The sequence below is a fragment of the Myripristis murdjan genome, chromosome 9, assembly GCF_902150065.1.
Source record: "Myripristis murdjan chromosome 9, fMyrMur1.1, whole genome shotgun sequence".
Classification (NCBI taxonomy): domain Eukaryota; kingdom Metazoa; phylum Chordata; class Actinopteri; order Holocentriformes; family Holocentridae; genus Myripristis; species Myripristis murdjan.
In genome coordinates, this window is record NC_043988.1 from 27717628 (window position 1) to 27743332 (window position 25705).

The following is a 25705-nucleotide window of genomic DNA, read 5'->3' on the forward strand; positions in this document are numbered from 1 at the left end:
CTGTAATGTAGTAAGATTTAATTATTGTAATCAGGTTACACCCATTAATAATTAAGTAAATCTTAAAAACATTAAATGATTACCAATATGAAACAAATAAGTAATTGTATTAACTTTTTCTATTTGACTTTACTTAATTACACTGAACTCTTAACCCAATACATCTAAGTACTTGTTACTAAATTTGTTGAAATAAATGTTACAATAAATATTCACTTTTTCAATGCAATGGTTTATTCAAAATGTTATGTATCAATCCCTGGCATACATCAATATGGCATGTATATAGAAATAAAAATACATAAAATAAAAAACATACCTTCTTTCCAGTATAAAAATATTCACCATTATAACTGAAAACCATTTAAAATGTAGAATCTATTTAAAACACGAATCACTCAAATTGTGCCATCTTATTTTGAGACTTGGGTAGATAACTTTTAAACCATGCATTTTTTGTCCTAAAACATTAACAGTGAAAATTAAAATCAACCAGTGCCTCACAGTTCAAAGGCATTTCAAGTAACAATGTGTAACTTTTCATAGGAGATGGGAGACGTGTGTATGGGGTGGGGGGCCGTGTACGAGGAGTGTCTGTGTTGTCTGTGTGAAAAGTGAGGTGTGTCAACAGTCAGTGATATTGTGTGTGCACGAATATTGTGTGCTACCAATATGCAAGTGTGTGTGCAAGAGAATTGCCTGTGTGGGATGTTTGTGTGCCATCAATGTGAAACAGTGCAATTGCAACATTTGAACAGTCGCTCTGTATTCTGAACTTGTGCACTATTAAAACCATTATAATGCATGTCTTTACACAATGCAATGCAAGAACATCAAGACAAACAGGTATCAAAAAGAGAGAGAATAAATGAACATGAGGGGGTGGGTCACTGTGTGCATGTCTGTGTTAGAGGGATAATGTGTGTTCTGTATGTGTAAATATGTGCCATGTTGCTTTATGTGTGTTTTGTCTGTCTGTGTGTGCAAGAGCATGAGTGTCGTGTGTCAAATGTTTGTGTGCTATTACTGTGAAACTGAACATTTGCAACATTCAACAGTCACTCTGGGTTCTGAACTACTGCACTATTAAAAGCATAATGCATTCTACAATGCATGTTTTCCAAACAATACATTTACTTTTGGAACATCAGCCAACAGGTGTCAAAAAAGACAGGAAAGAATGAACAGATGAGGGGCTGGGTCACTCTGTATGAGGGTGTGTGTGTGTCATGTTGCTTCACGACAGCAACTTCACCTTCAAAGTTTGAAGTTTTGGGGAGAGCTTGACCGCATCGAGTTCGAGGAAAAGTTTTTGAAACGCCTCAAAAGTGTAGCGCAGTGCAGTGGGGTAGGCCAGGTTGAGGGCGTAGATCAGCCCCATCAGCAGCATGCAGGCTTTAGCGGTGTCACCACATGCAGGTAGTATATCCTGTCCTTCTAGGAGGATGGACACATCAACTGGATGCTCTCCCTCAGCCCCATGGACCACCAGGACCTTGAGGGTATGCTCAGCTGCATCACTGTGGTTGTCCTGCTACATGCAATCAACAAGAAAAACAAATAGAGCTGTTTCAATCATTTGAAGTTGCTGTCATCTTTCATCATCAGTGCACAAATCATGGACTAATGTCAAATAAGCATGTGTGCAATGTAAAGTTATACAATGCATCTGATCAGTTTACTCACTATTCCAATGTAATTGCAATGTTCATATTCATTACAAGTCCCATTCATCAGTTCACTCAATATATAATATTCCTTTAGTATACTGAAAAGGACCACCTAAGTAGGTCAAAGTCAGTTTGATGAAGTCAAATCTATTTTCCAATTAATCAGAATTTAGACAAATCTAATGGCATACAACGTCCTGTGTGAAGTAAGCAGTGCCCTTTGCTGGTGGTTATAGTCCCTACCCCAACTGTTATCACACTCAGACTAGCCTCGCAGAGCCCTGCACATGCATTGTCTCTGTCTCCTTAGCACCTGGTGAAATATCTCATCTTGGGTGGGTGGTAACGACTGTAAAATTCTAGAAAAAAAAAACCTGTATATCGCTGAACCAATGAGGGGGACGGGGTGCGTTGCTTCCTGTTTGGAAATCAACTGTGCGCTATGCAGTGGGCGGGCCTTATCATGCCGGCTGTTGTCACCAGCATTCAAAATCCACATTGAATGGTAAACTTATCCAGGCATTTTGGGAGGATGAGCAATGCAGATTCAGAAAAAACACTGGGCATTGCGAGGCTACACTCAGACAGTGGCTGTAGGCTGCACTTAAAAATCAGAGGGCTAGCAGGATGAGTTGCCATGGCCATTAAATGGCACCAAAGACTCGTGGCAACACTGGCTAGATGGCACCAATGACACATAAATGACAAGCCAGTGGCATCTGTCGCACCAAATGTACCCGTACTTTTGGCCTGTTAAAATAAAATCATGCTTTACCCAGCAATCTTCGAAAAGGTCCTCCTCCTTCTCTCCAAGGTACAGTATGAGAGCACGGATAACTGCTTCACGTCTTGCTTCAGTGCTTAGGTTCTGTGAACAGATTAATATTGTGTAAATACAATGAACTGTTCGGGTGAGAATATACAGTAGTATGTGCCACGATTTGCAGAGTCATAAGTGGAATAAGGGAACATACAGGCCATTGAAGTTTAAGGGATATTATGCTATGAATGCATACTGTACATATGGAGCACTGTGTTGTGAGAGTGACAGTGTTGTCTCCTTGAAAATTTTTAACCAAGCACACCTGACTCAGTTTGCTAAGGAGAGGCCTCAGCTTGGTCCCCACGGTACCTCCCTTGGTCTTCATCACGGCAATGAGCTTTGGTGTGTACAGGTCCAATCTGGACAGGAATCTCTGCTCCAGGGGAATTGTAGTAATTCTCCTGAACTCCTCCTTGATCTGAAATGAAATAGGATTTACATTATGAGAAAAGGCTGAGGCATTATTTACAGGATTGAAGAATATGATCAGGAACTGGAGGGCAAATTCTGTATATCACTCTAATCACATTGAACCATGTAGATATTAGAGAGTCAAAGGTGCCAAATAAAGGGGATCACTCACACATGTGAGACATTCAGGCACTATGAGAGTGACCCATAGGAGGCACCAGCCCACCATGTCACTATGCCCAATTTGCACCCGGTTGAGTTAAAACATTTAAAAGGATACCTCCTCCATTGATACAAGTATATTTCTAATAATTCCTAACCCCAAATGTATCTCTGTAGTAGCATTCATTCTCATATCTACTTACTACCAAGCTAGCTGTGGCCATTTAAGATCATTTCAGTTATTTTGTTAAAAATTCATCAAAAATCACAGGAATGAGTTAGACTTACTCCAAGAGACTTTTTTGCTCAGAAAATTATGCAGAAATACGAGTAAAATAATTTTTCAAAAACAGGAGGTAGAACCAACTCAGTCATATGATTTTAAAAGAATTTTTAAAGAAATAACCGAAATTATCTAAAATGGCTACAGCTAGCTAAGTGGCAAGTAGATACGAGATACACTTGGGATGAGGAATTATTAGAAATATACTTGTATCAATGGAGGAGGTATCCTTTAAAATGATTTAACTCAACCAGGTGCAAATTGTGCATACTGACCCAGCTGTCTGTCATGCCCTACAGATCACTCACATAGCGTCCCCACATTATGCCCATTTATGACTTTATACCAGCAGCTATAGACTGTGTAGGTTTTAATTAATGATAAATTGTAATACATTTTAATGTGTTTGTGTTGTTAATGTGATTAATCCTGAACGATACTCAATACACATTCTGAAAACAAATGGCTAATTCCCAAGAGATAAATACTTTTAAAACATCTGCCTACCTCAGCTTCACAAAACAAAGCAGGCCATCTCTCTTTGAAGTCAGCTGCAGATGGGGTACCGCTCACAACCTCCAGCCGTCGACAGGAGAAGGTTTTGGCCATTTTCTCTTGGATGACTTTTGTGTTGTCCTTCTTCTTAACGTCACTGAGAAGCTCCTGTCTCTCCACCTCCAATTGAACAAGAAGGGAATTAGAGCAGACCTATAGATCATCACACCCACATCCACATCCCTACTCAGACCAATATTCCAGACATCCAGACCAACACCCACAAGCCCACTCAGACCAATACCAGCACATCTACACACTGGCACTGACACACCCAAACCAACATACCTCCAGACTGTCGCCAGTTTCTCCACTTGGATGTGGAGGCAGGAAGTTGACCTCAGCTCTCTTTGGCCTCTTGCAGTTCTTAGCAGGATACTTCTCTCCCGGTGGCTTCCTCCTCATAGAATTTATCTCCAGCTCTGGGCAAGGCACATTAGACCTTCTGATTTTGGACCGGTAGTTGGCCATCTTGTATTTGAGTCGCTGCGTCCACCCATACATGCCGGAAGGCGATGTCCCAGGCTCCCTTAGGCAGGGGTACTTGGTCACCAGGGCTTCTGCAGCTGCCTCAATTTGAAGACCAGAGGGATAAGGTGTGTAGTGGACGATTTTTTCAGCAAGCTTGTCTAATACACCAGACTTCAAACTTGGATCCAGAAGCAGTGAGCCATCCCTTTCGTAAGCCTTATTTCCATCTTGGAGATACCCCTCAACATGATCAGAGAAGGTGGGTATCACAAAGTCAGTCGGCCATGGCTGATCTCGATACCCCGGTGAATTCTGTAAAATGATGGTGCTAGCGGATGAACAAGCTGAGGAACTGTCATCCTGGGAAGAGGTTTCCTGTGGCTCTGGTGGGAAGGAGGCAGCCGCCTCATTAAGATTTTCGAAGGTAAGGTCAAAAACAGGAGGAGGTTCTTTTTTAACTAGTTTGATTGTGTCTTTGTCCTTGATCCAGTCGGTTGACTCCAGAGTGAAGAATTGGTCATTAAATCCTGTGTCCATGTACATCACAGTGAAACTGCCTTGGAGTTCAAACTTCTCCTGTGCTGCCTTCAAAAGTTCGTCAACAGTGCTAGGGATTCCACTGGGTAGGGTCAACTTGTAGACTTTAGTCTCATCAATGATAACACGCAGTTGAGTGGGGGCAGACATCTTCACAGGCCTGGGCAAGCAGAACTTCAGGAGAAAAAAAATGAATTCATTAGACATAGGCATTAGGCAAATATTTTTCCTCACAAAAGGCTATGCTAATGGCAGTGTTTCTGACAACAGCAACAATTTAGCTATTTGGAACCACCAAGTAACATTAACAAGCAAGCAGGCATGGAGAAAAGACAAGCAAAGACAGGAAAGCAAAAAGGCAGGCAGAGAGAGAGAGAGAGAGACAGAGAGAAAGAGAGGGAGAGAAGATGGTTTCAAGCTTTTAAAATTGTACTTTACCTAGTTTGAGATGATGTGGTGTTTCAGAGAAACCATTCGATTGCCTCCCACTGCATAAGCAGCCAAGGGGTATGTGTCAGTGAGTTGCGACTGCTCCAATACTTTGACGGTGCTAGTGGACTCCAACTTGTAACATCTAAAATGCTCCAAGTACCATGCACTCTGCAGTTTCAGAACAAACACCACTCTGTCATGAACAATGAGGATTTGCAGTATTTCAGCAAAGTCGGGCAAGCCCCCAGTGGAGCCATATGCCACCATCATGCCAATAGCATAACTGGTTCCCTGACATTCTACACTGGCTGTCAAATTAACAGCCGTCTCTTGAGGAAATCTCTGTGTCAGAAACTCTTGGATGTTCTCATTAACAACTTCCAAAGGAACTTTGGTTATCTTTGATACTGAGACAACAGGTTTTTTGACATTTGAACTATGGAGATGGTATGCAATCATTGACTGATGTTTTACTGCCATAGACTTCAAAATGTTGCGGAAGCAGCCAGTCTGTCTCACTATCTTCTTAAAGAAGTGGTGCTTTGCTTCAAACCTCATCGTCCACAAGAAAACCACTGGGCCAAAAGCTTTAATGAGCTGTGGGTAATGCTCTACAAAATGGTGTTTAGGCATCAACTTCCCCTGTGGAAAAACACTACAAAATCTTTGCCTATGCTCTGAAATTAGGCTGTCAAGGTAACCAATGCTTTCATCTGTGTGGGTAGGTGACATGCACAACTCAACAACATCTTTGAGTGTCATCAACAACTGCCATGCCTGGTCCTCTTCCGGTACTTTGGAGCCAACCATAAGCGGAAACAGCCGCAGGAGGCACCAATTTTCGTGTGCGTTTCCCGATATGGTTTTACGGGAGGCAAAGGTTGTTGCTATACGTGTGGGGCAATTTGTCCTATCTTTCCCCTTGTATGGGAACTGCTTGATGATGGTATTGAGCTCCTCAAGAGAGAAGTACCTCTTCTTTATCAAGAGTTCTAAACACAGTGCTAATTCTACAGGTACAATTCCCTCAAGTAAATCGTGCAGTAAATCAGGCGGGTAACCTGTTGTCACATGAAAGTAATTCAACCTTTCTGTAATTGCACACTGTCTTTTGACTCCACGGCTATGGGTGTCACGGGCTACTGCAGCCTCCACGTCCAACTGGTGTTGCTGTTTTGTTCTAATGGGGAATGCACCTGTCCTGACCTCAAGTTCCTGAAACTGGGACCGCTCTGCAAGACAAAATCTACAAACATGTGACCCAGAAAAACTTTCAACAAACCCCCCCAATGAGTGGGCACCAAGGTTGTCAGCAATCACAGAAAAGACAGTGCCCTTTACGACTTTTCCCAAACAGGGCACAAAAAGACCCTGCTCTTCAAGGGTTTTCAAATCGGTTAATAAAGGCTCTAACACTTGAGGAAAACCAAACTGCTTCACATCGTCTGCCTTGCATAAAATAGCCAGGTAAATAGAAGATAAAGTAGATCTCAATAGAGCAGGGATATCAGCCAAGACCCAGTAGACACCTGTTACCTTGTGCTTCTTACGAGAGGTTCCTAATGGATTACATATTTCAAAGTCATCACAGTAGAGTAGAAGTGAAAGTCTGAAGTCTTCTCCAGATAGAAAATCATTTTCCTTAAAATGGGAACCATCACGAAAACTAGTATAATGACAAGTACTAGAATGTTTTAGAGTGAACAACTTATGCTGAACGTCACTATCTTTCAAAATTTCTGATAAGGATTGCAAAATTGGTACATATTGGAATGACTTTCCTTCTTTTCTATCAAGTATGAACTCCACTGGTTCAACAATTGAGAAGTGATCCTTTAAGTAACTTTTTCTCTGGTATGCTGTACCAAGAGGACCTTCTTCACTAAAGGCTGCACTTACAGGATTTGACTGGCAAATCCCATTTACCAAATCTCTGATCACCGGTTCTCTAACAGTGCAACTGTGGTTCTTTAAGATCTTGTCAACAATGCTTTGAATAACAGGTGCAGATGCGGAGGAAGCGATAAATTTAAGTTCCTCTACAATCTCATCTATACACCTACTGGGCACATTGAAGATACAATCTAATTTAAGCAATAAGCATCCAAGCCTATCTACAATGACTTTACTCAAGTCCTCACCCTCCCCAACAACTGTTTCATTAGAAGAACCTTCACTTTCATCTACCAACACATTTTCATCTACCAACAAACTAGCATCTGTTGCCTGATTAGGAAATGCCTGGAATACAGTATCCTTAAAATCTTCCAGGCAGTGAGGAGTGTGCTTCCTACTTTTATGTGAAGCAAAAGTTGTGTATATATACGTGCTATAGTCACACCCTTTAAAAACACATTGGACAGTTTCGTGCTTTTTAAGATGAGTCCCAAGGTGTTCAAAATATTGCTTCTCTGAGTGGAAACTACACAAATTACAAACAAGACACGAAAAAGAAACAGTTTGCTCTAAGGGCACAGTTTCGGGATGATCTCGAGACAGATGTGAGTGAAGTGCACTCCAACCATTAAAGGAACAAGGACAATCTGAGTACAAGCAGGGTTGTGACCGGCATTGACTGGTGTGAAAATGTTTCAGTCTATAATGCTTTAAGAGCTCCAAACGCGTTGAAGTCCTAAAATTGCAACGTTTGCATGACCATCTCATAGCATAGTTCAAACCAGGCAATCCTGACTTAGGCCAAGTCTTTTTTTAAAAAAATAATGTGTGTAAATCATATTTTACACTCACCAAGACTGATTCTTTAAAAGAAACTGAGTCCACTGCACTGACTGAACCTGTAAAAAACAGAAAATTATATTAAAACAATGGCCTAGACGATTGAGCCTGTGTGTGTTAGAGTGTTTGGGTGGGTGGGGGTGTTATGTCGTGTAAATACTGGTATGCACTTACCAAAAGACTAACTGCACTGCACTGACCGAACCTGTAAAAGAACAGAAAATGTGTCAGGTTAGAACAATGACCTAAACCATTATCTGTCTGTCTGTCTGTCTGTGTGTGTGTGTGTGTGTGCGCGCGCACGCATGTTAGAAAGAGAGAGAGATAAGATTGCAGAAATATTGACTTCAGCTCAGTGATTTTACCAAAACACCACACATTACATTTTTACTACACCACATCAAGATATATTTAAAGATGATTATGTTTGATGGTTAAGATAGAAAACAGATTGCCTCAGTCAGATAGCCATGGTTGGTAAAGCCATTTATGGCCTTCACAATACAGCTCAAACAAACACCAAACACTTCAGTGATATCCAAATAGTATAACAAACAAATTAAAGTCAGCTTAGTCAAACTGGCTCACTGGCAAGTTAACATTAGCGAGCTTGAAAGGTGGACAGATTAACTAGAGCTAGTCAGCAAAAAGCTAGCACTAGCGTTAGCTAGTTAGCTAGCACTGGATAATTTAACTAGCTAGCTACAGCAGCGAGCTGGCTGGCAGCACAACGTTTAGCCGTCATTGGAATTTCGTCTTTGTTCACCCTCATTTCATTAGCTAACTGGATGGCGACACGTTAGATAGCTAGAAATGTGGTGGCACTGGTGGTAAGATAGCTAGCTAGCACTACTAGCTAACGCCACTCCACTGCTGATAACGTTAGCTAGCTAACTACCCACCTAGCTAGCTAGGTACACCGGCTATGTCGGAGCCGACAGGATTCGGCATGCCGACTTTACATAACGATTGCAGGCCGACTAGCTAGCTAGCTAGGTAGTTAGCTAGCTAACGTTATCAGCAGTGGAGTGGCGTGACGTTAGCTAGTAGTGCTAGCTAGCTATCTTACCACCATTGCTGCCGCATTTCTAGCTATTTAACGCGTCGCCACCCAGCAACTAACCCTAACTAACGAAATATGGGTGAACAAAGACGGAATTCCACTGACGGCTAAACGTTGTGCTGCCAGCCAGCTCGCTGCTGTAGCTAGCTAGTTACGTAGGCGAACGTATGTGGAACTGAAATGTTGGTCCGGCAGGGTAAATGCAGATATTTAAAACCAGCTAATTCAATGATTAGTTACACTTACCTGACCAAAGTGCTACTGCCTGCAGAATATAATTCCCAAACATCTGTCATCCGACTTGTCTGCTCGTATTGACTGCAAGACTGGCTGAGTGCTGTTCGGGCAAGACGGGTGTGTTCGGTTGGCGGTTGTGTGACTGGTGCTGCTCGTGCATTGTCCAGTGAGCATGCGCACATTCAAACAGGCTCCCATTTGGATTAAAATTTATTTAGAATTTTTAGTTTTATGCGCCGTGTTTATTAATTGTGTAAATATTATGAGTGAATTTAAAGTAAATGTTATTCTTATATTGCTGTTTATTTATTGGATGAATTAATTGTGTAATATTTATACAATTGTATTAAGTTCTCATCAAAACCTAACATTACAATGTAGATATTATGACCATTTGGTTGATATATTTTACTAGACCACAAAGTTCGTTTTTACAGTGTAGGATCTGGCATTGCGGTATTGGTGTGGTATGGTGTGGTGTAGGGTTGGCAAACTCTTTTACACCCCGTTGACCAGTGGCTGCAAACCCCCAGAAACCAGCTCAAGTCTCCATTTTTTATCTTCAATAAACCTGAGTTGCCTGATCCTCCTGTGTGTCTGTGTGTTTGTCTGTGTGGCACTCCCATTGGTCGCTCCAGAACTTGAGCCCAGGATGTGCTCGACGCTTTGCATGATGGGGCAGGTTAGGAGGACATCCGCAGCACTTATTTATTTGAATGTTTTGTTTTTAACTAGTGTTGATGTTTGACTGAGCATGCATACACTTATCATTTTTACATTTGAGAGCTGCTACCCTGGGGAGTAAGTGTCTTTGCTTATGGTCATTTAACTGTGTGAGGTACTGAGAGAGGGAGCACCTAATTCAATTTCATCTCACCTATCTGAATCAACAAACCTCCTCTTGCATGCCTCTCTGAGTGCCAGGCCACTTTTAGACAGTCCAGTTTCATGCAGTGTTACGGGGAATTTTTCCTTTTTTACATTACAGTGAAACTCATTCAAAGGAATTTCACAAAGAACATGATTATTGATTCAAACTGACATTTTCTTTCTTTTTTTTTTTCTTGTGATTACTTAATTTGTGTATGTAATTCATGACTGCTTTAAAAAGTGCTCCATCTGCATTTGCCTGTTCTCTATTTGCACCATCAACACTTAATCCCGTAAAACAAAAAGCCCACTGCCTCGCAAAATCGATCCTAAAAGTGGTTCTATCCACATTACATCTAGAGAGGAGGGTCCCCATTACTGTAACTGTCTGTGGCTGAACATCATAATAATCTGTTCAGGAAAAACACAGCAGTCCCATTAGGGGAATCAAAACTTCACACCCTAACAGAGAAAGAAAGAAACAAAAAGCCACACAGACACACATGTAATGGGCAACAGAAACAAAATCACATCAAGAGTCAGTATCGAGTGGAATGCGCCAGAAACAACAAACTGCATGAATAACAAGTGAGAGAAAATAATTAGATAAAACAGCCCTGATGCCGGGAAAGAGAAAGTTTGACTGTGAGAGGTGCTGTGTAACTGATTATGTTTTGAAAGAAACTTCCCAACCCTGCCTGTACCCAGCTATGATGAAGGAAATAATAACAAAATTAAACTACATTATTTGACATTTTCAGTGGGACCCTCTGGAGCCCTCTGGGGCCCCCGTGGGAGTCTTTGGACCCCAGAATGAGAGCCAGTACTCCTCTAACGCCAGAACCTGCTGTTTTCTAATCCATCCTCCTCCAAAGACCGCTCCCATGAAAAGGCCCTTATCCTCTGCGGGCCAATTAGACGTCTCCCCTGTTTGTTGTTTCCTGGTTCCTCTGAAGTTCTGACCAATGACAGATGGCCACACACTGAAACAACAGGAGACGACAAGAGTCCACCGGATAAAAAAAGAAAAAAAGAAAATAATATTGGTATGGGATTGCTGCAGTGATGAATATGTTTTTCAGGAAGGAAGTGGAGAGGAACAACAGGGGGTGAAACGTGCATATAGAGGTGAAGATAGGGCGATCAGAATGAAACAGGGAGATAAAACTGAAAAGCAAAAATGGCGAGATGGACAGCAACTGAGAGAACAGAGCGAGCGAGAATATAAACCCATTTTGTTTACCATCTCATATATTACTATGCAATATGTCTTGGGCAATTATCTTTATCTATTTGCCAAATATCTGTGTTACTCTGATGTGGCACATGCTGCCTACATTTTTCAACTGGTCTTCACACATCGAGCGGAGCCTTAATTGCAAGCCAACAGAGACTGACAGCTTAAAACCACAACAGAAATCATATATCTCCCGCTCAGATGAAAACCTTGTGCCTTACCAAAAAAAAAAAAGAAAAAGAAAAAGAGTCAGCTTGTCTGGGAGTAAGAAAAAACACACTGATTTTCAAACGGATAACCATGCCCTTTAAATATTCTACAATGGCTTTGGAATGTATTTCATGCGCTCTTGGGAAACAAAATTTGTCCGACCCATTAAGGACCATGAAAACTGCAAAAACTGGAGTTGCGAGTCACTTTGCTCAAACCTTACCATCTGTCTTTTTTCCCCACGCGTGCGGCTTCAGATACACCGGGTCAGTCTCTGTGCTGAATCCTTTCAGGTGTTTGCCGGGCGCCCGTTTTTTATCCTAGCCGTGTGCCAGATGGGTGGGGTCACGCTGTTTAGGTTACTGCTTGCTTTAAAAAAAAAAAAAAAAAAAAAAAAAAAGCACTTTATGAATAAATTTACTTGTTTGTTCTATCCCGCCAGGAAATTTTTATTTTAAAAAAGGAAAGTATATGAAACTTTTCAGATTAATTGCTTCCACTGAGCCAGGTAGGATCAGAGTAGTTGAATACTTTAGAAGGCTCCACTGAGGCAGGTATAGTATCAGTGAAGTTCATTTAATATTTCAGAGGTAAGTGAAAGTATATCAGATTCCATGTTTGAGCCAGTTAAACTCAATTCCCCCTGCAGCACAAACAGAAACCCTGTAATGTGTCTCTCTCTCTCTTTCTGGATGTGTTTACTTTCTGTGTCTGTCTGCCAGTGGAGAGAGCTAACTGGCTGTCTGCCTGGATGACTGACTGTCCTCTAAACAAAGATATGGGCCAGAAATGTTTGTGTGTTGGTTACACTGGATTTAAATTTTTAAAAAAATTAGAAATTAAAAATAAAAAATTAATTTAGGATCTGTGAGATCCTCATGTTTTTCCGGATGTTTTTATTTTGGCAACATCTTTGGTGCTAAGTGCTGCACTTCCCAGAAATCACCTGTCAATCAAAAAGTGTGTCCAAAAGTGTGACTTTTTTTTTTTTTTCTGTTTTCTTTTTTTTCTGGATTTTCTGTTGATGTGGTTTGAGTCTCTGTGTGTAGCACTCTACACTTTGTCTGTTTCACTATGAGACTGTCCATCAAAAAAAAAAAAAAAAAACAACCCCACAGGTCATTTTTACAGCAGCTTATTATGATCCATAGCTAGGATTTAAAATTAAGCCACCTCTAGGGGTCCTGTAAATGATGACACTGTGGTGTTGTATTAATGGAGCAACACAGTCTGTGTGAGGAGGTTGGTGGAGGGGCGAATAAATCACTCAACATGCCTTTAGCTCAGGTGATCTGGTTTCAGTCCAAGCCTAAAGCAGCGTTTGTTTTAGTTATTCTTTAATTAATAATGAATAATTGAACATTTGGATTCTGACTCTTAAAAAGATGAGACGCCTGCAACTTAGATGCTGCGGTCATGTAACTTTTTTTTTTTTTTTTTCCTCCTTTAGATGTGTATTCAACTCCTTGGTGTAGCCAGATGTGCTGGCACCTCTGTCTCTGTATGCAACAAACAAATTAAATCCTCAAGTCACCTTGGATAAAGAGCAGATGCCAAATGAGCAGCATTAAGATGGAAAGAGAGAGAGAGAGAGAGAGAGAGAGAGAGGAGGAATGGTGAGAGATGGGAGAAAGAAAGAGGGGAAGGCGAAAGCACAGAAATAGAGGCGATGTAAGAACAAGAGACAACAAGACAGGGTATGTATGTATTTGTGTGTGTGTGTGTGTGTGTGTGAATGTGTATGTGTGTGCGCGTGCGTACATGAGAGACAGATGAATGAGCGGCCAAGAGGAGAGAAAGGGTAAGACGAGTCGGAGAGTGAATTTAAATTGAAGGGTGGAAGCAATCTACGTCAGGGCAGCTCCCTGGCAGCTAAAATCAATGTCTGCCACGCCACACAGCACTGCCATGTCATATGCACCGTATTAAAAAGGCCTGAGCCAGCATGACATAACATCCATCACACCATGTTTAGAAAGAGAGCCAGCATCCTTTTTATTGAACAAAATGAACAGTTATGCATCCCCTCTCAAACACATAAAGCAATCGCCTGTTTGAAGAATAAGCCAGCAGCATAGCAACGCACAGGTATGCGGTGTGTCATCTGCTATCATCCGACCTCTGACAAACACTTTAAACGTCTCAGCTACATCCTGACATTGGCCTGCCTCCACTGTGCGTCTCCCGCTTAAATAAACGGCCATCTTCACTCGACCTAGGAGAAAGTCAAGTAATTATGTCCAAAAATGTTAAAGCGAGTGTGTGGAAATCGTCCCCATGGCAGTAAACAGTGAAACAGTGAACCAACCAAACAGAGAAGGGGCCTTGGCCTCTGACATTCTGCAGCACAGTGGAAAACTGTTCCTCTGAAAGGACAAAAACACACTGGCTGCTAATCAAATACAACGGCTGTTCAGTGTGAGATGTTATTTATATATTATTTATATATTTACACCATCTCTAGGGAGAGGGAAAGGACGTGGCAAAGATAACTTGGTGGAAAAATAGTGATGAGAGATGGAGATGGAGTGAAAGAAAGGATAAAATTTTGGCAGGGAGGAAGAGATTAAGCTGGAAATAAAGTGATGGTGCGAAGGCAAAGAGAGAAATTGCAGTTATCCTCAAAGTCCAAATGAATTTTGACTAAATAAATGTTTTCGGTGGTTTTTACGATTTTACATTTTGTGCAGTGCTTGAAGAAGGAAAAGAAAAGGTGAGAAAGACATGAGTCCAGGAAAAAAGAAAATATGGGAAGAAAAGAAGGAGAGGTAAGAAAAATGCAGGCAGAGTGAGGAGGAGAAGAGAAAAGAAGACAGAGAGAGAGAAAGAGAGAGAGAGAGATATGAACAATCACAGCGAGCTCCCACACGTCAATCTCTTATCCTGTGTCCATACTGAAAGCAACAAAATCAACAAATAATTGGAACAATTGCATTTGTTTTAGTGTCAGTTTTTGCTGTTCTTTTTTATTTTTTGGTGTAATATAGACTACTCACAAAAAGTTAGGGATATTCGGCTTTGGAGTGAAATTTCAGGATGAACCTAAAATGCATTATAACCTTTACAGGTGAACTTAATGTGACCTTCTGTAAACTTTTGAATGCACATGTCCAACTGTTCAGTGTTTCAGTACTTTTTGCACAAGTTGCTGTTCTCTAACAAGGAGTTTAACGGCAAAATTCACATCAGGTGTTTGATGCTCCAGCTCATCGAGGTCGTATCATTAGGGAACGGCTGCTGGAGACTGGGGTACCTCAAATGGAGTGGCCTGCACTTTCCCAGACCTGAATCCCACAGAAAACCTATGGGATCAGCTGAGTCGCCGTGTAGAGGCTCGGAGCTCTGTACCCCAGAACCTCAATGTCCTGAGGGCCGCCCTTCAAGAAGAGTGGGATGCCATGCCTCAGCAGACAATAAGTCGACTTGTGAACAGCATGAGACGTCGTTGTCAAGCTGTAATTGATGCTCAAGGGCACATGACAAGTTATTGAGACATTGACATTTTTTGTTGTGGTATACCCACCACTGTTGTTGGCTTTTGTTTCAAGAAATTGTTTGAGATGAGGAAATCACCAGTGTATGCTTCTACTTTTAAATGCCCTACTTTCATGATATAATATCACTGTAGCGTGAACATTTTACATTTTCCATAAATTTCACCCAAAAGCCAAATATCCCTAACTTTTTGTGAGTAGTGTATGATGCATCTGTGTTTTTATATTTATTGATTGTGTCTGTTCTACGTTTAAGCCTACTATATCTAGTAATACTGAATTTTGTGGACCACCTGACGTTGCAGGACCATAGACAGAAAAGAGTAGAATGATTATTCAAAACTCTTTACTTTTGATGGGATTAACTATCAAGTACTTTTGCAGTCTTAGCACTTAAATGCTCCTGTGATTTAAAATGGATTTTTGTCGTCACATCAAATTTCTATTTGATACAAAACGGCATTTAAAAACAGTTTGTTAAAAAAATGACGCTCCGTGGAAGAACAGTAACTAGGAAAATGGTCGCAACCACACTTGAAGTCAGTACTACATTTACTTATATTGTATTTGAGTCTGTGTAATTAGGGAAGCTGCCTATGCAGTGGTAACTCACTGAAGCACCGATAAAGGCAGTATCAAGACAGCCAAAAACAAACAAACAAACAAACAAAAAACAAGATATTCCTTTTCAAATTGTTTTAGTAATATTACACAGCTGCAACTGGAGCCTCACATCACCCACAGCTGGGCAGAATAGAGCAACACCTCAACCAAAAGTCTCTGTTTGTTTCTCTCTCTCTTTATTTTTCTCTCTGTGTTCATCTTCTTCTCCTTCTCTGTATCCTTCATTTTGCTCTTTGTCTCTCTTTCTCTCTCTCTCTCTCTCTCTCTCTCTCTCTCTCTCTCTCTTTCATTGATATTCACTAATATGGCACCTCTCTCAGCACTCCACTTTTCACATCACTGCTGTCAGGCAGAAATACTGAATGACGACAATCAGCAAAGCACACAATCACACAGACACACACAAACACGCAAAAGCGTACACACAAAGACGTGCAAGATGGTAGGAGCACATGAGCGCATTCTCACACACGTATATAGGCAAACACACACGTTTATGCAGCCACAAATGCTCCCACATATGAACACACATGCAAAAGCACACACTCGCACGGTATGATTGACATCAGTGAATAAGAGCAGATACAGGAAGCTACTCATTACCTCTCCACTCTGGTTCAAAATGCAGCCTAGATTGTAGCTGACGCAATGCCATCCAATCACATAACACACTCCTGAATAGTATGTGTCACATTCTTTTCAAAAAACTTATTTCAGTGTCATTTCTGATGAACTAGTTAGAGCACAAAGGAGAGAGACGGGCGAGAGAGGAGCGTTGACACAGGAGATATTTTTCAACCTTTCAAATGAGACCTGATTACAGCCGTAGCCATTGTGGAAGTCCCCCATCGTGCATTTATCTTGCATTTATTCTGAACTAGCGGCCAATTATTCCTTAAATGTCATGCAGTGGAGGCAAATTAGTATATTGTCATGCAAAACTACAGCGTAAATCAGCCTGTTACTTACCAGTTCCTTGAAACTTCCCACAGCTGAGAAGACGGAAAATGTGGAGTTTTCCAAACAGTGGATAAGCTTGCATAAAGTGAAAAGGAGGACTTTAACTATCACTGCACCTGTATACTGTGTGTTATTAAGCACATGGTACTCTAAATGGGTAATTAATTGGGCTGGAGTGTATTCCAGCATTCACTTGATGGAAGGCAGATAGGACAAGTTGCCAGTCCATTACAGGGCCGTAATTGGTGTATTTAGCAAGCTTCTACGATTTACCATATACATACCAACTCACGAGACAAGGGCCACCACTTGATTTCAACTGAAGCGAGGTGTCAAAGTTGGATGGTGGGATGAAAAGGAGCTCTTAACGATGAGCTGAGGGTTGGTAGCTGGGGATAGGGGGTTGACTCTGGATGTATTGGCTTCTGGGAGATCCCACTTGGAGAGACCTTGGGAGAAGATATATAGGGAGACAAGGGGCAGCAGGAGAAAAAGGAGGAGACAAGGTGGTGGGGGATGAGAGAAAAACGTGGAAAAAATGTGGTCCAGGATGTAGTTAATGGAGGAGTGTGCTCTTCTTCTCCTGAACCTCAGTTATTAACATGTCACCATTTAAATGTAGGACTAAATGATAACTGGAGGATGTTTCATTTTCAACACGAGTAATGGATAGCACACGTTTTGTTTCATGTGTAAAATGTGTGTTAATTACTAATTTTACCACAGTCAGTGCCACTCTCACATTTTGATCGGCTTAGAGGTGCCGCAATGAGGCATATCTCGCAGTACCATGTTTCTGTATATGTATCACTCCGTCTTGTTTACCTTTGATACCTGCAGCTAGGCTAATAGAAAGCAAAGGCTGTCCCACTGAACTGCAGCAGCTGATACTGTTCACCAAACCAACAGCAGCAATGAATTACATTTTTTGTATATTTAATAGGCTTTGTTATTGCTATATTTTGATTTAGAAACTTAAAAGTGAAGACCTGCCTCTGCTTAAAAGTAGCACAAAGCAGCAGTTTATTAAAAGTTACCAACAAAGATCTGGATGATGTGGAAGAGGAGAGGAATGAGGCTTACAAACCTAAAGCAGAAATACAAGGAGGGGAATGCATTTATTTGACAACACAGTTAGTCAAATAAATGTGTTTATCTTAAGGTCCTTTCTGGTTCAGATCCCGGACGAGCCCTCATTTTGTCATAGCCCTGTCCATCAGCCATGGCAAAAACTGGAAAAGACACAAAATGCCAACTAATATAAATGATTTATCATAACAACTAAAATAAACTGAACTGTGAATATAAGATGTGTTGGTCAGTATCATCAGTAGTGTCCATGTGGAGGTGTGTAGATGCTGTAGGGCGCGGTATTGTGTGTGGTAAAAATAAAACAAAAGCGCTAAGCAAAGCAAAAGGGTGGAGGCATGGGCAGAGAAGAGCAAGAGCCATGCTGGAAGCTGGGACTGTGATATCGGGCGGGGCACTGGGCCCAGGTGCTGCAGATCTGGGTGGATACTGCAGTCAGCATCAGCTCCTCTCTCTGGTGCCTCAAAAACAACATGGCACAGACTGAGACCATAGCTGAGACAGCACACACACAAACTGACTAAGTGGTGGACGTCACACCAATTAATAATTAAATTAATAATTAAACAGTACTGTGGACTATTGGCACTGGTGTGCTGCGGTCACAGGCACCCGGCATATCGCCTAATTAACTAACTTGTAAGTATTAATGCAGGACATGAGGTCTGATCATTTGTGTCGTGTGCAGTGTCCTGTGTGTAATATAGTGTAACGCCCTGCGTAATGAGGGTCTTGTGCCATTTGGTGTCCTTCTGTGCCCCGTCCTGTGTCTCCTCCGGCTTCTCTTGTCCATTTCCATGCTCTGTACCTTTAGATAACTACTGTATTGCCACGCCACATCCCTGGCCATGCATTTAGTACATTTTTATTGAATAGAAAAAAATAATATTTTCCTAGGGTTGAAAATGTAGCCCAGATTGCATGCAGTCTGACAGAACAATGCACCAGCTGACAGACTTGAGTCCCAGTCCTTTTTGATCACCATTTATCATATAATTTTCCAGAATTTATTCACAGAATAATCAATGCAATCAATATCGGGCATTTTGAAAATGTCACTGACTGAGATTTATAGTGACAATATCTGCATATCAATTGTCCAGCCTTCATTGCACAGGACAAGGCTCTAATTTACACAGGACAAGACATTACACAGGACAGGGCATAAATTATTAAACTCCTGTTGGAATGCAAGATAGATGCAGCCTACCCTTGCAACTCTATCACTGTAGTGCTGCTAAAGAGTGGATATACAATGCAGGATGTCATGCTGCCATTATGATCACAACAGTTGTAATGGATTAAAAGAGAGAGAGAGAGAGAGAGAGAGAGAGAGAGAGAGAGAGAGAGAATGATGCCCACTTCTTCCACTTCTCCAACATTTATTAAACTGTTGCACAGCGTTGCAACTAAATTGCCATCAGGGACCTGGTACAGGAAGAAACAGGTGTCTGACTGTGTTTTATCAAATGTAACAAATCACTGGAGAAACCTGTCAGGAATACATGACATTGACCACGATTGATTCAGTGGACACCTGTTTTTTCCCCCCTGCCAGACACCTGAAGAAAAGTGCTGAAACACTGTGCAATCGTTGAATAAGTGTTTGAGCACTGGAAGAAAGTAACGTGTGGCACTTTTTTCTGTTTTGTCTTGAGTTGCTAGAATCCACACGACAGCACAGAGCTGAACACACAATTTTTTGAGGTCACCACCAATATTGATATTTGGAAGTAAATATCTTCTGATAATGACAGTGTCTATTGTCAGATTTTTTTTTCTTCCTTTTTTTAATAAATAAATAAAAACAGAGATTTATCAGGGTATCATCAAGTTTGGTTAAGTCAGGGGGTTCAGCCACCCTTGAGGGCAATATGAGACTCCACTGTTTTGCATCATGTCCTTATTTTTGCAATAGTGACTGGCTGGCTGTACATTATCCCTCTTCTTAACTGACTACTTATGAAAAAAAAGCTACTTTTAACGCAAAACATTAGCTGTCAATGATCTGCTAAAACAAATACTCCATATATATTGATTATATTTGTGTCTATAACAGCTAGCCTTTACCTGGATGGCTACACACATTACACATTACAGTGAAGTCTGCCTTCTTCATTACTCAGAGCCGTGTAATAAAGTATTGTAAAAAATGGCTTCCACAACAATGGGTTCCGCTGGCCAATCTATTTAATAATAACACAAGTTTTAATTAATCGTAACTGCTTTTTATTGCAATATATAATGTCTTTTGTCTCATGTTTGTCAGCATATATGATGAAACCCAGTACATTTGTGATAAGCCAATATCAGCCAATAACATCAGCCAGCCAGCCAGTCAGGCAGGCTCTACACAGCGCCTCCTAACAAACATCCTGGGATGCACATATGTCTCTTTTATCGTTCGCTACTATTGTATTACCACGGGATACAGACTAAATGCATGACTATTATGGCTGCCATGTGTATGTATTGTACTGCACTGGCCCAACATATTTCAAAAGAACATCAGGAGACATTAAAGCTGTGCTGATGTCAGAGCAGATTGTAAAGTTATACATTCTATCATACGGTTTTTATGCATACAGTAAAATGGCACATTATCACAGGGCTAGTGTTGGGCTAAGCAGTCCCTTAGGAGACATAGACTGGCTTTAGGAGCTGCAGCTGTCTCATTTGTGTGTGTGTGTGTGTGTGTGTGTGCATGTGTGTGTGTGTGTGTGTGCCTACAATTGCCTCATACAGTCCATTAGCTGCCTTTTTACCATTGCCACAGCAGATATACCTTGCATTCAACACTACGTACTGTGAATGCACTGCATAAATAATTCAGTGTAGCATGTAGGTGGGCATAAGAGCATGTGTGTGTGCGTGGGCAGAGTGGCGGGTGTGTACAGTACCTGTGCGCATGCCTCTGGGTGGTTTTCTGTGCATGTTGAACGTATGCCACAGTGTATGTGTGTGTATGAGCTATACGTTTGTGTGTGTGTGTGTGTGTGTGTGAGGTTGTGTATTTATGTCCCTGTCTGTCTACGCCTGTGGGAGGTTGTCTCTGTTAGTGTGTGTGAGTTTGTGTGTGCACACAGTTTGCAGGATCCACAGCGCTGGGTGGGGTATGCTGAAACAAGACATCGAGATATTAACAATCATGGCTTTTCCTCTCATGGAGACAGCAGAAATTTGTTTAATTAGTTCATTAACATGCCTTACCTTCTAGCCCACTTGCCTGCACATTACTGAACAGATAGGGTTCAGGACAAGCTGAGTTGAGGACATTATTAGAGCCTGAATTAATAAGAAAACCAGTTAAGACCCACAATAAAAAAAAACAGTTATTTACCTCCAGTTCACCTTTGGATGTGGAACTGATATTGATACTTACAGTGAGAGAATCTGCTGAACTATTTGAACATGTATCCTGCAATAGGACCACATACTTTGTTTTGAATGCAATGCAATAGAACAAAATGATTAATGGTCTCCCAACCAACTATTCACCACTTTTTTTTTTTAATCTCTTGATGTGAAATTGATGTGACGACTAAAATTATATGGTTAGACGTTGCAGAATCATGACTAACGCTCAAACTCATGTTGCATTGGTCTCCGCTAAATAGGAGTATACTGTGTTGTAGAAACTGCAAAACTTCTCGTTCATGCATTTTTCTTGTTATCACGCCACATTCAATTGTTTCTTTAATGATGAATAAAGAAGAACCACAATTTGTGCATTGTAAAAGACTTAGCAGATGATTAATTGGAACATCCAGCGCCTATAAAAGAGCAATTATTTTTCCCCCCAAACAATTTTTCCAAGGATGGAGAAAAAGTGCAGTAGCAGTTCAGTAAGAAGCATGTAATAGCTGCACCCTGTTAATGCTTCACTACTGAAAAGCCCACTGTTGTCATACTCCCGGTTATGACAGTGTGTGTGTGTGTGTATTACAGCCACTTTCTTGCAAAAAATGCAGTTGGGATGTAGGGCGAATCCCACAGAAAACATCAAAATAGTGTGTCATTATTGCCATCAGCAAGTGCACCTCCTTTTGCCTAATGTGCAGCTTTTGACGTAAAATCCATCTCACAGTATAGATGAGTCAACAGTGGAAAAAAAAGAAAAAGAATCGGGAAAAAAAAAGAAGAGAGACTAACTTTAGCTCACTGTCCCAGTTTTTGTGCTATTGACCCTCTGTGTAAGGCCTTTGTGAAAATGGATAGCAGGTTTTTAGCCTAAGCCATTGAATTCTGGTCTGTAATGATGACATAGCTCTTCCCTAATGGAGCTTCAGCCTTGAGTTACTGTGCGGTGCCTGATTTACCAATCAATTCATTGATCAATAGGTTGATTGATGCTTATATGGCCCCCTGGCTTTCTATTCTACAGTATGCTCTCTGGAAGCTGTACAATGCTCAGTCATAGTCTGCCTCTTTCCTTCTCTCTCTCTCTCTCTCTCTCTCTCTCTGTCTTGCTCTTCCTCTCTCCCTCCTTCCCTGTCTAAAACTCTCCAGTCAGGCTTTTTTTTTTTCCCCCATGCAGGGAGCAGAGCAGCCTATCTCATCGTAGCCGTGACATGATAAAACATTCAGCTACAGTGATAGAAAGCTCTCGCCTGTTCGAGCGCCAACACGTAAATCTCTGCTGCTGCCGGTACCCGCCTAAACACACGCGGCTGTCCGTCTGTGTATCAAATGCCATTGCAGTTTTTTTTTGTTTTTTTTTTCAGTGGGAGGATGTGCTCTTGTTAAACAGGCTCCCAGTGGAATTGAACCTTGAACCCATCAAGGGTGGGTGCGGGAGGTGGGGAATCTGAGCGAGACGCGGTGCATGGGAGTTGTAAATCTGATCGACAGTGTGCCCCACCCCTCCCATTCCCACCTCGTCCTCTTCCTCTCTTCGCCCGCTTCAGTACGAATAGGGGTGTAAATCGCAGTGGCTTCGTGAAACAGGAATAAAGTCAAGAAGGTACTTCAACAGATATGGCTGTAATAAAATAACAATAATAAATAAAATAAATTAAAAAAAAAAAAAAAACATAGATGGATGAGGTAGCTATCGCCTTGACATCCAGGGAGAGAAAGACAGGTAAAATGTGAAAGGCAGAAAAGGGGAGAGGTAAAGGGGTAAGAGAGAGCGATACGAAAAGGGAGATAGGGAGATGAAAAAGAGAAAGAAGGAGTGAGGAGGGAGAAAGTAGAAAAAATGAAAAAAGTAGAAAAAACTGACAGTTCAGTGACTGGTACCTAGAAAGGAGGAAAAGCAGAGAATGGAGAAGAGAAGGGATGGATGGATGGATGGAGGACTGGATGTTTGATACCCTTCATATAGAAGTAAATGGAGGAAAACCACAATGTCTCATCACTGCATCAGAGCTACTTTTAAGTCTTTTGGCCTCAAAGTTTCAAGTAAATCTCATGTCAAGTCCCAAGTGTGCATCTGTAGTAGGATGAACACAAGCATTTATTATTGAGACATCACACTTTTTAGTGACTCAAGTTTGTATGAGTCACTCATTAAAGTGAGTCAGGTTTTCGAGTCACTGAGTCACGCTTTTTTTTTTTTGGCATTTCTGCTTTATTTGATAGCTACAGTAGAGAGAGACAGCTAAGGGAGGGGAGAGAGGGTGGATGACATGCAGGCATATTTACTGTCTATCCACTAACTTGAATGGGATAAAATAATTTCATTGTGTGGCTCTTCCAGGCTTTCCAGCTGGGATGGTTCATGTCTGTGGCATGGAACCTGTAGGTGAGTGAGTAATTCATGCAGGTGAAGTTCAGCTCAGGGCAAAGGTTGGCCTCTAGTCTCCAGGCTGGAAGAGCGAGTACTGAGTGAGTGAGTGATTTGTTCATCCCAGGACCTTCAGCTCCGGGCGGGGAGAGCTGAAATGAGCACTTTTTTTGTCCTCATAAGTCTAGGTTAATACAATAATGAACTTGATAGCTGATACAGTTCCACAAATATACAACAGTGCACAATAGTGACACACTGTCTCATTTTGTCTATGCAGTTTGCACTAGGTAGCTTGCAGCAGGTACAGGAGGTGAGTCAGTGAACAAGTTAATGGAGAAGAGGATTCGACACTCTGCTAAAAAGTCTCTAGCTCCGAATGGCTCGCACTGTGAAAAAGTCAGTTATTATTCCAAAATCACATTTAAACTCAGTGACAAAAATACTGACATTGTACCTGACAGGGCAAGACCAACACCAGCCTAGCCATGGAAACTGACATCCTGTACCAACTAACTTTTAAATGGAGGCTATTGTTTACAGTTTACACACAATTCTCTTCTGTGAGGCGGGCAGGGGATCTCCATCCCCAGCTGTGCTGTGCCAGCGACTGTGCAGAGATTACTGGATGTCACGGGCAGAGTATAGTTGCACTCTCAAGGATTGCCAATTCACAGCACTGGTGCGCACAGAGGTGATGGGTGATGGCTGTTATGGTGACTGCTGGCCTTATCAACTCATGTCAGAGAGGCTTGTTCTAGTTACCACCATTAATTATTAAACTGTGATCAAGTCTGACCTGCCAAATTCAAAGTCAAGTCATGGCTGAATATGCACAAGTCTCAAGTCAAGTCAAATCTTCCACATAGGCGTCAAGTCAAGTCCGAAGTCTCTAACTCGTCTCTCTTCAAGGAGGAACAAATATGATTATATGTGAGTAGGAAGCAAAGGCTCAGACAACAGAGGAAGTGCCTGATTACTTGAGAGAAAATATTCTGGAAAATTAGGCGACAATAGTCTAAAGATATGAGAAAACTAGAAAGCATAGAGGTTGCATAAAGGCAGAAATAATACTCAAAAAAATCAATATGGTTTCAGTTCATATACTGTTGATTATTGATCTTGTAAATATACATCTTCTTCTATACATTTTCGTATATCAGTCATGCCTTGTCACGCCTGACTTGAAATTGAAAAGTTTTTTTTGTTGTTGTTTTTTGGATCCCAACAATCTGAGAGGTTCATCCACTCTGTTAAATTCTCTGTTGAAGATGTGTGTGCTTTGTCCAAATGACAAGAAGATGATTTCCTGTGACAACCAACTGTCAGAAAGTGGAAGAAAATGGAAAAGAGGGGATGAGAGGGCGGACAGAGAAACAGAAATAAAGAGGAGGCGAAGAAACTGAGAGAAACAAAGAAAAATACAAAGAAAGACGGACAGACGGAAACAGGAGAACCACTTGGAAAAAAAAAAGACAAGATGAAGTACGTGGTCACTGTATGACAGGAGAGGTTAAGAAGGAGCCGCAGTAATATTAACTAATAATGTTGTTCAACTTAACTTCAGACTGGCTGACTCAGAAAAGCATCAAACAGTTTGTCTGACTAGTAGGAAAAACAGCAAAATTCCCAAGAGCTACCTCTGATCTATCTCTACAACCAAATGTTACATATTTAGGCTATTCTGCAGCACAGCCTCCTTTTTGAGCAGGAACGAAGCCCCCGTCCCGAGCAATATTTACTCACTGACATTCAGGTTTTGAAGGCCTTTCCCCTTTGTGGGAGACCATCTGTCAGTTTATTAGAAAACACTCATGAACATCTTTTTCACCCTGAGTGTCTGAGCCTCCCCTGAGACTGTCTGGTGCCCCTCCAGGGAGGCCCGCCTCCTGCTTAGAAAACCTCTGGTCCACCGGGTGGTGAAGCCGTCCCCCAGTGGGAGCACTCAGTCCCATATCTACTGCAGTCGCCTTCAGCAAGACACTTCATCTCTACCTTGTCCAGTGACACCAAAAAACATGTTGTTGGTAACTAATATTCAATGGACATTTATCCTGATGCAAACATAATATGATGATGGGGCTGGGCGATACATCGATATATACAGTAGATC

General features: G+C 41.4%; 2 protein-coding genes across 4 annotated transcripts in view; one reads left to right on the top strand and one right to left on the bottom strand.

Annotated features, from left to right (window-relative positions):
• Positions 1–25705, top strand: part of hint2 (histidine triad nucleotide binding protein 2) — a 390237-nt gene that overhangs the window by 22004 nt on the left and 342528 nt on the right. The window lies entirely within an intron of this gene.
• LOC115364767 (uncharacterized) lies at positions 212–9507 on the bottom strand. Of its 3 annotated transcripts, none has more exons than XM_030059346.1 (9): positions 9390–9507; positions 8255–8285; positions 8093–8139; positions 5351–5512; positions 4193–5086; positions 3857–4024; positions 2756–2911; positions 2446–2538; positions 212–1531 (listed from the first exon to the last, which is right to left on the bottom strand). In XM_030059346.1, the coding sequence occupies exons 5-9, from the start codon at positions 5060–5062 to the stop codon at positions 1238–1240; spliced, it is 1581 nt and encodes a 526-aa protein (XP_029915206.1). In that variant the 5' UTR covers positions 5063–5086; positions 5351–5512; positions 8093–8139; positions 8255–8285; positions 9390–9507; the 3' UTR covers positions 212–1237. The 3 variants fall into 3 exon arrangements, with proteins under 3 accessions (XP_029915206.1, XP_029915204.1, XP_029915205.1); XM_030059344.1 differs by having other exon boundaries at positions 212–1534; positions 9390–9506; XM_030059345.1 differs by lacking the exons at positions 5351–5512; positions 9390–9507 and having other exon boundaries at positions 212–1534; positions 8255–8352.